Source organism: Artemia franciscana, chromosome 4, assembly GCF_032884065.1.
Source record: "Artemia franciscana chromosome 4, ASM3288406v1, whole genome shotgun sequence".
In the NCBI taxonomy this organism is placed as follows: domain Eukaryota; kingdom Metazoa; phylum Arthropoda; class Branchiopoda; order Anostraca; family Artemiidae; genus Artemia; species Artemia franciscana.
This window is the reverse complement of record NC_088866.1, coordinates 42,870,650-42,885,130: the sequence shown is the minus strand read 5'-3', so window position 1 is coordinate 42,885,130 and position 14,481 is coordinate 42,870,650. Positions and strand designations below refer to the sequence as shown.

Below are 14,481 nucleotides of genomic sequence, written 5' to 3'. Positions count from 1 at the left end.
TAATATTCCTAGCTACAATCTTAACTTTCTTGCCTAAGACACCATCAGCAACTTCACAGATTGTTTTTATAAAGTTATTCCAACCATCTTCCACATTTTCAAATTTTAAGCTCTCAAGTTTAGTTTTCATCTGTTTCTGGAGAGTTTCTCTCTAGTTCTCATACTAGACTCTAATAACATCATTACATCCTGGAAGATATTAACCCTTCCATAATTTCAGCTTTGACTTAACCCCAGACACTACTAAATGGTGATCTTTACTTCTGACATCTTTAACAGCACTCCTATATACCCTAGCATCTGGTATCAATGCTGCCGATCTTCGGTTTACTATAACATAATCAATAAGGTTTGCTCTCTTGCCATCACGTGAATACCATGTCAACTTATGGGTCATTTTATGACAAAACATCGTACTGGTTATAACTAGATTGTTATGCCTACAAAATTGCAGAAATCTGTAGACATTACAGTTTTCTTTATTTACACCAAATTTATCTAGGGTAGGATAACATATATCCCTATTTCTATGCACCTGGGCATTAAAAGCTTCTAGTAAAAACACCGTATATCTACCAGGAACCCTGTCTATTTGCTCCTGTAACTGTAAGTAAAATTCAGAGTCACTAGTAACTCCGTCAGTCAGCTCAACAGGGGCATATACTACAATAACTGATAATCTGAACTTTTTAGTCTTGAAGTATGCAATTCGTATTTTATTATTACTACCCTCCCAGCCTAAACAAGACTTAGCTGCTTCCTTATTCATAACGACCACTACTCCTTTTCTATGTACCCCATCCTTCCTGCCTAAGTAAACAAATGCTGAATCACCTAATTTCATGTCTCCTGTCCCTGAGTCATGAGTTTCTTAAACTCCTAATAAGTCCAATTCAGATCGTCTGAATTTGTCAGTCAAAATTTCGGTACAATAGTCATTTTAGATAACTTCGAAGACCACACTGCCTTTCCATGACGAAAGTAAAACAGTTCAAAATAGGGATGATACCTTTTTATTGACAGTGAAATATAAAATTATTTAACTGGATATTTCGAACACATATACAGTGTTCATCACCAGCAATTTTACTGCTGATGATGAACACTGTATATGTGTTCGAAATATCCAGTTAAATAATTTTATATTTCACTATCAATAAAAACGTATCATCCCTATTTTGAACTGTTTTACAATAGTCATTTTTTAACGTCGCAACATTCCAAGTTCCAGGTTTCATGTTCTTCAAATCATTAAAGGTGTTTTGGCCTCAAGAAAAGCAATGATCCGGGATTCCAGTGCAGGACAGGGATCAACATTTCTTCTCAAGTCTATACCGAAGCGTTTAAACCTGCTTAGAACCGGACTCCAAAAAGCACCTGGGACCTCCAGCATGAATGGAGGCTTTATCTAATCCTGGGCCGATCTTGGTCACGACATGGTTTTCAGCGCTTGGCGACGCTCTTCTATCAACAAGATTCGAAATCCTGCACAGACTGTCCCTAGCCTATTACCTCTAACTCACTATATATTCATGCCAACAAATATCATGCTACTATCGGGAAATGTGGGGAAATGCCGAATCGTAAACGGACCAGTTAGAGATGCAAATGGCAAAATTGTCTCTGACCCAGCAGGAATACCCGTAGTAAGGGCCTTGCATTTTGAGAAGTTTCTGAAGAGACCCCTCCTAGTGGATCTGTCAGATATCCTTGCAACCCCCTTTTAAATCTTCAAATCAGCACCGAAGAACCTTGTGATGTAGAATTTCGACAGGCAGCCCGCAAGCTTAAGAATGACAGAGCAGCAGGAACTGAAAGAATAACAGCCAATATGATAAAAATACCACTGAATACCTGTATGGATGTGTGGCTTAAACTTTTTGCTAGTATCTGGAAGTCTGAAAAGGTACCAAATAATTGGAGAAAAAGAACGCTCATTAAAATTTTCAAGAAAGGAGACGCGGAAAATTGTGATAACTAGAGTGGTATCAGTCCCCCTATCTATTCCAGATAAATTCTTCTTACAAATTATTCTTCAGCGCATCCAGACAGTCTTATATAAATACCTACAGGACGAACAGTACAGTTTCCGGCTGCCCCGTTCTTGCACGGATCTTATCTACCCACTATGGATGTTGACTAAGGACTGGAATGAATGACGAAAAAAAATGTACAGGATTTTTGTACACTTCGAGAAAACCTTCGACTCCATCGACCAAGACTCTCTATGGAAATCCTGTGATACTATGGAATTCCTGATAAAATTGCGGCCCTAATTGTTGCATTATATGAAAACACAGAATGCTGTGTTCGGACCCAAGAAAGAAATACTAGATATTTCTGTATCCATGTGCAGCGTAAAACAGTGCGGCATTCTTTCTCTGTTCCTCTTTTCTCTCGTTATCAACTAAACACTCCTTGATTGTACAGGGTTAAGTATACTCCTATTACCGCTACTACTACTAATACAACACTAACTATCAAACAGCTACTTCTAATATCACCACAACTACTCTGTTACTATTACTTTTAATAATAAATCTATGAAGATAAAATTTAAGAGAATATTAATGGCAAATTCGAACTAACAAAAGCCCCTATACGCCCTTAGACTGTCAAAACAGCATATCTTAACAATTGATTTGTGTATTAAGTTGGAACATCGAGTGTTGAAGGGGATGTTGTAAATATTGCCACTAGAACTATTGTTACTACAAAAGTCAAGGCTACTAAGGTGATGCTTTCAAGGAATATTTAGGTTGATGTTAAACTAAATCAAAACGAACTATGATCATTTAGATTGTCCAAAGGGTGACAGAGTAATATCACAATAACGGCGGCCTACATTATTAAGTTAGACCTTTCAGGGTGAGTTGAGGTAGATTTTGAACTAGCCAGAAGTCTCTATGTATACTTTTAATACTACTTCTACGGTTACTGTAATTTATTACACTATGGGCAATAAGTTGAAATGTTTAGGAGGAGTTTTAATTAAACGAAAAAAACTATATGCATGCCTGTATTAAAAGGACATATGGACAATATCATAGGCAGCGCTGCTCAAAGGTGAACCTCCAGTATTTTTATTGGAGAGAGGGGGCAAGAGAGGTACACATCCGGATAGTCAAGGGGCATTAGATATATAATATTTTTTCTCCACATCATTAGGGGTAATATACCCCCCCCCAAACTCCGTCCCTGGCCCTGCTCTATCTTATCTATTAATATAACTGATATTTTAAAGGAGCTAATTTGATAGGAAATTAAAAGTTTTAGTGCCCTTTTTAAAAGTCAAAAGTGATTGGAGGGCAATCAGCTTTCCGATCCAGTTTCCCTGAAAAAGGCTATTTCAATATAAAACGAACAGAATTCATTAAAATAAAATTTCCACAAAATAACTGTTTCAAGTAAAAGTGAAGAACTCCATTAAACCGAAAATTAGCGAAAAAAGAATCAATTAATCTACCAAGCGCAAAACTACCATAAATCAGCATAAATAAATGAATGAAACCCAAAATTAACAGAAATTACAGTAAATAACAGTCAAACTCAAAACGAGCAGAAATTAACATGATTAGGGCTCACAATCCCTATGCCTTTTTAAGGCCGGATCATAATTTACACTTTACTGAAAAATTCAAACATTTTTAACTTTTATATGTTTAATGTATCAAAAATTATTAAGATTTTAAATTATCAGAAAAATTTCTTTAAAAAAAAAAATACCACTTTCTAAATGTCATTTCAGGCCATAAAACAAAAATTAGAAACAATAAGAAAATTTTGACATACAGTGGAATTCAATTCAGTGAGTATTCTGATCTTATGTCAAAGAATATAGAAAAACGGCCGCACCAGCATAAAGACGACATAGCATTCATTTCTAATAGTTCTAATAACCCCTTTGATTCTGCTTTTGCTTGCCATATATTGAATAATTCCAACCACACAATACTTTTTGAAAAATCTTTTCTCATTAGTAATGATTTTGGGACAAAACAGATGGTTCGGGAATCAATTGAAATTATTCTCAAAATGAATAATAATATTTCTTTAAATAGGGATATTGTGGAATATTCACTAAATTCTTTATGCTCAAATTTAATTTAAATGATCTAACAAAATATTTTATTAATTCTTAAATATATATACTCAAATTCTACTTCCCCTGAAACTCGCCATGATTACTTGTGAATACAGTCACTACGCGCTATTGAACTTAGGACTTCTATATGACAGTACGACTACAAGCCCGACTTTATTACTAATCTGGTTATATTTAAGGCTTGAAAACTTAAATTAATTTGTTTAAAATAATTTGTGAACTCTCTGGCCCGAAATAGATAGTTGCATTCCTATCCGCAGAAAATCTATGTTTTACAAATTTATATTTATATTATGAATATTTATGTTTATGACTATGTGAAGACATATTATCAGTCATACAATGATAGTTGATGAACCAAGAGTCTTGGGTAACTGAAACATCTGCAAACTGCATCTGTACCCCAAAAAGAACAATTACTTATGCTGCTTCATTTGAGATAGCGCAGAATGTTATATAATTAATTTTTGTTTAACGTTCAGTAGGAGAATCGATGCCCCTAGTAAATAGCTCAAACTTCGGTAGAAACCAAAGAACGGTTAAACAGTATACAATAGATAATAAGATTAACCTCATGAAATAACCATCTAAAACAATTAAAAAGGTATTTGGGACAAAGTCTTAAAATAGCCATATGGGACAGGGCAAAATGAGGTAAAATCTGTTCACTGGAAATGCCCCCATCCATTGAAACTCTACAGGTAATTTCGTAAATTTAACCGTTAAATTTCATTTACAAACTATTTGTGCAGTAAGGTAAAAGCTATCCTCCGCAGGGATGTACTTTTGAAATAGAGGACTTGGGGAATAGCTTAAATATAACCACATTAGAAATAAAGTCGTGGTTGCAGTCGTACCGTCATGTAAAAGTCCTAAGTTCAATAGTAAGTTGTGATTGCTTTCACAAGCAATCATGGTGAGTTTCCGGGGAACTAGAATTTGAGTATTGTCACTTACATATTGCCAGAAGTATGGAATATATCTGTAAACTGTAACCTTGTACCTTTCATGTATAGTAAGTCGCTCTTTGCTGGGCAAGTCTTGCCATATCATTGTTCAAACCCACCGCCTACATCTCGGCCTGTCACTAACTGGTACCTGAAGATACATTCCAAGAACAAGCATCGGTACATAGTATGTAAATAGCAGACTGCAAATACCAGTAAGTTAGATCTTACTCCATAATCTGAAGGACCTTTACGAAAACCTGAACGCTCCGGCAATAAAATGTGCCTTTTCAGGTTTGAGGTTTTCCCTACCCCCAATCAAGATTCACTGAACTTTTCTGTGTTATTTCCAATTCAACTCTATAATGATGCATAATCGGTAGCATTTTTGCATGAATAGTAATTATTTTGCGAGAGCAACAAAGTGGTAAGGGTCTAACCTCTGCGGTTTTTACGGAAAGTGTGAACCTTAGGCCGGATTAATGAATATGGCTTTGCATTTTGGAAAGCTTCGTAGAGCTCTTGTCTGGGGCAAAATAGGATGGTTTTTCCTTGTCCTTGAGCCAGAGTCTATAGTGTGTGAAGTGACTTGGAGTTTTATAGCCTATGTGAGAGAGAACCATCTCAAGTTATGCAGTGAAGCCTTCGTTTCATCAGACTATGTTTCTGCTTTCAAGTGGAAAGCTCCGTTCTAGCAGACAAGCAGGCACACACCAGTTTCAAATTGAAGATGAACTAAAATCTATAAGTGTTAAATTTATGCGGCAGTTACCCGGCCCCACAGCCAATATATATTCTTTGAGTGATAAATAAAATTTTTTACAAAAATAAAAAAGTGGGGACCGAAAGTGCTGCCATCTATTGTTCCTACACATTTCTATTCGTGATTTAAGCTGAGTTTATCATTCGGTTTATCGCACTTGGGATTGCCGTAGAGAAATGGTATCAGATGTACCTCTTAAACTTTAAAAGTTCTCTCATTATCAAAGATATTGGAGTTTATCCTTTGCTCCTTTCTAAGTGGTGATGTTAGAAACTTGGCCTACGACAAAAATGTCAATTTTTGAACTAAGACAGAGAGATTTTTTTGACGGCAGTTGATAGCTCTTGATGAGCTGATCAAAGTATATGTCATCCATTTTCTGGTAGAAAGATTCCTTTATGAGACATACCAGTTTGAAAGTTAAAAGGGGTTGACAAATTCAATAGTAAGGTACACATTGAAACTAAAAATAGGCTGATGCAGAAATGGTATCAAACATGCCTCTTAAACTTAAAAAGTTCTCCCATTGCTACATAAATTAGAGTTTATCCTTTGCTCCTTTCTAAGTGATGACGTTAGAAACCTGGCCTACGGCAAAAAAGTCAACTTTTGAACTAAGACATAGATTTTTTTTTCGACGGCAGTTGATAGTTCTTGATGAGCTGATCATAGTTCATAACATTCATTTTTCGGTAGAAAAATTCTTTCATGAGAAATACCAGTTTGAAAGGGGTTGATAACTTCGGTAGTAAGGTGCACACTGAAACCAAAAATAGGCTGATACCAATTGTGAGACATATGGGGGAGTTCTAAGCAACTGTCAGCTGTTAGCTCATAGTCATCTTCCGCAATGAGGGGTTCTCCACTTTTGCTAGTCGTGTACCTATTAATTGTTTCCGGTGTTTGATCGTAAGACGAATATGGTTTCAGCGGTAAGATATGTAGGGGAATTGTAAGTTATAATCGGCTGTTAGGCTACAATCATCCTTAGTGATGAGAGGTTTGCAACTTTTGCTAGTTGCAATGAGGGGTTTGCAACTCTTGCCCCGGGCAAGAATGCAAAGAAACAAAGAAGAAACAAAACAAGAGTTCAACAAGTACTTGAACAAAAGTTCAAGAGTATTTCACTGTAATTTTATTTTCATTTTAGATGCTACAATAACCGGAAAAGAAAATATTTGTAATATAATTCGTTTTCAGTGAAGCACCAATGACGTAGTAGGCTTTAGACTTTTTCAGTTAGGGAAGGGGGTAGCATCCAAACTCTTGGCTGTAGTGAAGTTATATCTTTGTCTTGAACAGTCTTGGGAATAACTAATACAATTCAACAGAAACTTTGATACATAATGGTTTTAATAGCTGAAAGCTTATCAGTTCAAAATTTAGTTTTACAGTAATTTTTGTGTTTATTTTTAATGTTGCAATAAGTGCAAAAGGAAATATTTCTAACATAATTCGTTTTCAGAAAAGCACCAGAATTTAAGACTTTTACAGTGAAAGAAGGAGGCAAAACCCAAACTATTCTTTGTAGAAATTTTTATTTGTTTCATGCTGGATTGGCATATTCAATTTAGGCTTCACTCGTGTTAAGATTTATTTACTCATTTATATTAATAACTATTGTTTGTTTCTTAGCAATGATTATTTATTTAATTTCTAGTCGTTTTGGGTTTCATGGATGCTTCAATAGCAAAACATTTTGTTCGTTTAAGCTTGATTTGCAAATTCAACGTAAGCTCGTTTTGATATTTATTTATTCATTTATATTGGTACCTGTTCTATGTTTTTTTGTATGTTCTATGGTCGTTTATTTAATTTCTGTTTTGGGTTTCATTTATTCTTTAAAAGTAATTCCAGGTTGTTTTAATTTGAGTTATTGTAGGGCTTCTATATATTCGATCTTAATTTAATACGGCCTTCAATTTTCTTCAATTTTCAAACTTCTATTTCGAAAAGTTTTTTTTTTTTTTGCCAAAGTTTCAAGTTTTTGAAAATTCGCCATTTCAAATTGTTTATTATTCCAAAATAAATTAACAGTTTTGGTAAGAACTATTAAATTAAACTGATTATTGGATATATAATGCTATTAATTGCTGAAAGCTCACCAGCTCAAGATCTTGTTTCACCCAGGACAGATTTAAAGCTTTGGCGCCTATAGACCCAAGCATTTTTGCCGCTCCGGTTTTGCAAGATTTTCGGGTAAATCCCCTTACCTTTGGAAATTACGAAAGCCGCAGGGCCTAGTTGACTTATTGGTAAATCCTGGTCTGGTTTCATTGAAATTTTCATTTGATTTTCAGTGTTGTAATAAGAGCAAAAGAAAATATCTGTAATATAGTTCCTTTAAGTAAAGCAGTAAATACCTAGTAGGCCTTATGCTTTTACCGTTAAAGAGACGGGCAGCAACCTTGTTCTTGTCAGTAGTGAAGACACCGTTCATTAGATGTACATAGCCCCATCTCCCTGAATACGACCGCGGTCCAAAAACCAATCTTTAATCAAATTCTCACTTGTCTTTGAATTCTCTTCTCTAAATTACTATAATAAAAAAAAAAAATGTTAAACTAATTTTGCAGAGCTTTCTAGCCACTTAAGTAAGAGAATGATAATTCTAAGCAAGAGAATTGGTTTTTTTCAGTAAGAAAATAATACGTTTACTGTTTAGTAAACGGGCAGCAGCCATGCTCTTATTTGTAGCAAAGACACTACTCATTAGAAGTACATAACCCCAATTCTTTCGAAAAGAATAGGGGAAAAAACTTATGGAAAGTTTTTTTAAATTATTTTATTTGTTTTTTGATTGCAAAAAGTTTCAAGTTTTAAAAAACTAATTATTTCAAAATATGATTTTCTTTTCAACATCAAACGTTCATCAAAGTATCAAAACTAGTATCAAATTAACAATGCCAAAGCACCAAAGTATAAAACTAAAGAAAGGATTAAAGTTAATAAGGTATCAAAGTAAACAAAGTAACAATAAGTAGCCTGCACAACTTACCGCCCTTGCACAGTAAATCCAAGTTACCACCTAAATCAATAAATCCAATAATCAAAGTAACAATAATTAAGTTCCGTAGGTCAGAACCACTCTCCTGATGCTGGGAGGTTAACTCCGGAGGCATAGTTATTTGGCCTTTGAATTATTTTGAACAAACTGGCCATCTCTAGATTTTGATCAGATGCCCTTTGGGCAAATGGGGCGTGGGCTAGGTGGCCAGTGATCACTTTTGACTCTTAAAAAAGAGCTAGAAGTTTCAATTTCCGATGGAACAAACCCTCTCCAAAGTTAATACGACCATCCCTACCATAAAACCTTCTATTCTAATAAAAGGCAACTTACATAAGTTACAATCCTTTCCCCAGAACTAGGGAAGATTCTCAACCCCTAAGTAATAGTAATTTAAATTTTGGACTATTTTGAACAAAATGGCTATCTCAAAATTTCATCAGATTTATTTGGAGTAAAGGCGTGAGGGGGGGGGGGGATAGATACCCTTTGATCACTTTTAATGACTTTTAAAAAAGTAACTAGAACTTTCAATTTGCAATCAAACGAGCCATCTCTGAAGTTTATGCGACCACCCCTTACATAAAACCTTATATAACCTTGGAGCAGAGCTTATAACTCTTGCGCCCAGGCTCTGGGGGATGTATCGACCTTGGAGTTTTTGTTATTTGATCTTTGAAGTATTTCGAACAAAATGGTCATCCACAAATTTGAATTGGATGCAGTTGGGGAAAAGGGGCCTTGGGGGAGGGGGTGCTAGTTACACTCCGATCACTTTTCACCCTCGAGAAAGGCACTAGAAATTAGGATTTACAATCGGATAAGCCCCCTCCAAAGTTTATACGAAATCCCTTCCACGAAAACCTTATATTCCCTCAGGGCACATTTTACAACACTTCCCCCCGGATTCTTGGTGGGGGGTGGTGGCTGTTTTATCCCTGGAATTTTTGTAATATTATATTTTCTCTATTTTGAACAAAACGACTATATACAAAATTCGATTGGGCGCATTTGGGGAAAAGAAGATTGAGGAGGGGGGCTAGTCACCATCAGATCACTTTCGACTCTTGAAAGGTGAATTAGAACTTTCAATTTCTAATCATTTGAGTTCCCTCTAAAGTTTATACAACCACCCCTTCCATAAGAACCTTTAATGCCTCCGCGGAATAAGTTACAACCCTTCCCATGGCTATAGCGGGGTTATGTTGACAACTAAAATTTTATTATCTTATTGTTGAACTATTTATAATAAACTCGCTATCTCAAAATTTTCATTTGATGGATTTGGGGAAAAGAGGTTGTTGGGGAGGGGTGGCGGTTGGAGTATATGCCCTCCGATAACTTTTGACTCATAAAAGGTAATTAGAACTTTCCATTTCCAATCAAATAAGCCACCTTCAAAATTTATACGACCATTCATTGCATAAAAACCTTATACGCCTCTGGGGTATAGCTTAAAATACTTGCCCCCAGGCTTTGGGGGGGGGGGGGTGTCGGCTCCTGGGTTTTATTTATCTGATATTTGAACAACATAAAAATGGAAAATCTCAAAATTGAAGGGAGGGGGGGCTAGCTGCGCTTGGATATCTTAAATCTTAAAAAGTTACCTAGAACTTTCAATTTGTAATCAAATGAGCCACCTTCAACGTTTATATGACCAACCCTTAAATAAAAACAATTACCCCTGGGCCCGGGGGGGGGGGTGTCGACACCGGAAGTTTTAGTCATCGGATATTACAACTATTTTTAAAAAAATGGCTATCTCAGAATTTATGTCGAATGGGTTCGTGGAAAAGGGCTAGGGGGCTAGTTGCCCTCGGATTTCTTTTGACTCTTAAAAAGTGAACTAGAACTTTCAATTTCCAATCAAATGAGCCCTCTCCGAAGTTTATACGAGCATTTCCTCCATAAGAACCACATATGCCCCTGGAGTATAACTTACAACGCCTGCCCCCAGTCTCTTGGGAGTTGCATCGAAAAAGGAGTTTTTCTTATTTTTAACAAAATGGCTATCTAAAGATTTGTATCAGATGGGCTTGGGGGAAAAGGGCGTAGAGAGGCTAGTTGCCCTCGGATCTCTTTTGACATAAAAGTGAACTAGAACTTTCAGTCTCCAATATAACGATCTGTATCCAGAGTTTATACGAGCATCCCTTCGATAACAACAACATATGGCCCCAGAGAATACCTTACAACTCTTAAACGCCTGCCTCAGGGCCCTGGGGGATTGTGTCGACCCCGGTGTTTCCGTTATCAAATATGGATATCTCAAAGTTCTAATCGGATGGGCTTTAAGAAAATAGGGCTTAGAGGAGGCTAGTTGCCCCCCTATCTCTTTTGACTCTTAATAATTGAACTACAAGTTTCAAATTTCAATCAAATGAGCCCTCTTTGAAATTTATACGAGCATACCTTCCATGAGATTCATTTATGCCCGCAGAGCATAACTTAAAACGCCTGCCCCGGGCCCTGGGGGGCTGTGACGACACAGGAGTTTTTCTTATTTGACCTTTGAAACTGTTTTAACAAAATGGATATCTCAAAATTATTATCAGAAGGCTAGTTGCAATCTGATCTCTTTTAGCTCTCAAAATTGAACCTAGAACTTTCAATTTCCAATCAAATGAGCCCGGTTTGAAGATTATACGAACATCCCTTCCATAAGAACCATATATGCCCCCAGAGCATAAATTACAACACTTGCTCCCGCTCCTTGGGGTTGGTGTCGACACCGTTTTTTTATATGATATTTGAACTGTTTTTAACAAAATGGCTGTCTCAAAATTTTTGTCGGATGCATTTGGGAAAAAGGGGCATGGGGGGAGCTAGTTGCCCTCCAATTACTGTTGACTCTTTGAAAAGGACACTAGACCTTACGATTATCCATCAAATGAGCCCCCTTCGAAGTTTATGCGACGACCCCTTCAATGTGAAGTGCTTCTGGATAAAAAAAAATAACAATAAAACATTGGAGCCATATGGCCTTTACAATAGCCAGCGCTACCTCTGATCTCTAACGTAGCCTCTGATATTAATATATTACACAACTTTATACATTTTTCTGTTGGCAGGGATCAAATATCATATAACAACGACAAAAAGGAAAAACAATGCATCATATTACTGAAATAAACACAACTATTCTTGTCTGCATTTATTATTAAAGAAATAACAGACATATCACTCCAACCTTCCGCCAACACACGTTCATTACGAGACATTACTATCTTAACAATACCAATTATCAAGCTACAGTGGGGAGGGAGTGCAGAAAGACCATATCCAAACAATCACAAAATAATACAAATAATAAATACACGACACCATCCTTCACCAAAATAAGTTTTTATTTTATTTTTATTTTAAACCATTCAATCAACAAAGTTCATAGCCGATATCTTATGACACTAAGAGACAACGTTAGATCTATAGATGCAACGAACTTCGACCAAATCAAAGGAACCATATACCGCGCTTTAAATCTTGACTTCTCACATTTTAGCAAAGGGATTAAACGACGAGGCCCAAATCAAGTAGAAATAGGTATTGTGGAACATGAAGAACACGGGTTCATTTGATAAAAATATTTAGGCAGAGCCCCACGGTTGAACTTAACTTTAAACACAATTATAGAAAAAAAAATTGTCACAAGAAAAGTTGCTTTCCAAAAAGAAAAAATCACGAGTAAGATACTTATACCATTTTCATTTCATGCTCCAAAAAGTTTTTTAGCATAACTATTTTATAAATATACACAGTGTCATTTAAAGATATGGCAAAACTTGGAAAAATGCTCAAGTTAAAAAAGGGAGAATAGGGCAAAAAAGTTAGGGCTTATGGGGCCCATGGAGGGGGATGAGGCTCATGGTGGTGGGGGCATGAAGGATCAGATGCTTCCTTTCACATTCCCATACTAACTCTTCATCAAACTTTTTTATCCTAAATCAAGGTCAAAGACATCAGTTCAGCAATAGCGCCAAGGCTCCGAGTATTCATACGGAATCTTGCGCAACAGGAGAGGGCGCCATTGTATGGATAGAAACTATAAGTAGGACGCGCTTGTAGTTATTATGGCCCTAGGTAAGGCGCACTTGCAGTTATCATGGCCTTACAACTTATACTTAGCCATATTGTAGACTTATAAAAGTTCAGAAACGAAACGTTGTCACTGTTTTCCGGAGTATAGACAAAGTCTTCTGCGAAAAAAAAAATTGTAATTGCACACCATCTAAAACGATATGGTTGCCTTTTTTTTTACCACAAACTAACAGAGTGAAGAAGAAGCATAAAAAAGGAACAAAAACATTCGAGTGGAGAAGGTAATTTTATTTAAAACACAATCCGCAGCAACATATGCCAAAACTGTCATTAAGCATACCACCAAAATTAACGATAAATATAAAAAAGATGAAAACAGAAAAAAAGATGAAAGACAACAAATTATGGAATCACCGTCTTAGCTTCTTGAGATTCTTCTGGCTTCACGATCTGATAGGTGATTAAATATTCTGGATAGGCCTATAACAAAATAATTTCTGAAAACTAAGTCGCACAAACTAGATCTGCACAAAATAAATGGTTTGGACAATTTGTAGCTATCAGCATTCACAATATACCACACTTTTGTGAAAGCTATAATATTGTGACTATAGTGATGAATAGAAATAATATTCCTTTAGCTTTGAATTTCACGAATAGAATATAAAATGATAAAAATTTGTATCATTTTTCAGAGACAATAAAGTGCAGGTGAAACTGAACGAAAAGTCCTAAAATGTGGTGAGAAAAAGTTGTAATAAACAATTTAAGGAAAATACATTTTGTAGAAAGGGGCAGAAAAGAGCATGGCTCCAAATATAAAGGAGGAAGGTGCTTGTGAAGCTCTTTTGAGCTAAGGAGGTTTAGTGTTGCAAGGAATCATTAGCAATAATAGCAGCAAAAAGTGCCCCCACAAATGTAAAAAGTCCTACGATAGCTCAAAAAGTGACATTTATTGATAGTCTGAAACCCTTGAGTTACAACATCTTCGATCAAGTTTTGCCACAATCTTTCACATATCATTACTTGTATCTTTAGCTATAAAAACAAGTCAAAAATGTAGCTTAGTTAAAAGCAATGATATTTTCAAGAAAGTGCAGTTGAAATAAATCAACTTCCTTTCTTTTTAAACCTAGGGCTATACTTCTTAATATGATTTGACCTTGTCCAATTTTGAATGGTGCAATTTAGACAAAATAATACAAAGTATTGTGATAGTTTCAGAATAAGAAACTATTATAAACCTTCATGAGCAAATGCAATAAAAAAAAGATTCAACAACAAGAGCTAAAAGGAGCTCTGAGTCAGGAGGTCCTTCTAAATATTAAAATTCATTAAGATCCGATCTCCCACTCGTAAAAAAAAATACCTCAATTTTTCTAATTTTCCTCTCCCTTCAGCACCCCAGATGGTCGAATCGGGTAAAACGACTTTATCAAGTTAATTTGTTCAGCTCCCTGACACATCTACCAATTTTCATCGTCCTAGCGCGTCCAGAAGCACCAAACTCCACCAAAGAGAGCGGATCCAGTCCGGTTACGTCAATCACGTACCTACGATATTTATAAGCGTTTTCCAAGATTTACGGTTTTCCCCTCCAACTTCCCTAATGTCAAAAGAT

At 36.0% G+C, this 14,481-nt stretch overlaps 2 protein-coding genes across 3 annotated transcripts in view; both read right to left on the bottom strand.

Annotated features, from left to right (window-relative positions):
- Positions 1 to 199: 199 nt before the first annotated feature.
- LOC136025774 (craniofacial development protein 2-like) lies at positions 200 to 844 on the bottom strand. The gene has a single exon (XM_065701761.1). It carries the CDS (start codon positions 842 to 844, stop codon positions 200 to 202), a length of 645 nt encoding a protein of 214 aa, XP_065557833.1.
- Positions 845 to 13,127: 12,283 nt separating this feature from the next.
- LOC136026456 (poly [ADP-ribose] polymerase tankyrase-2-like) overlaps positions 13,128 to 14,481 on the bottom strand; it is a 54,131-nt gene continuing 52,777 nt past the window's right edge. For both annotated transcript variants that reach the window (XM_065703052.1, XM_065703051.1), the window contains exon 15: positions 13,128 to 13,340. In XM_065703052.1, coding sequence (XP_065559124.1) covers positions 13,263 to 13,340 — 78 coding nt within the window. In that variant the 3' untranslated portion in view covers positions 13,128 to 13,262. The remainder of the gene's footprint in view (positions 13,341 to 14,481) is intronic.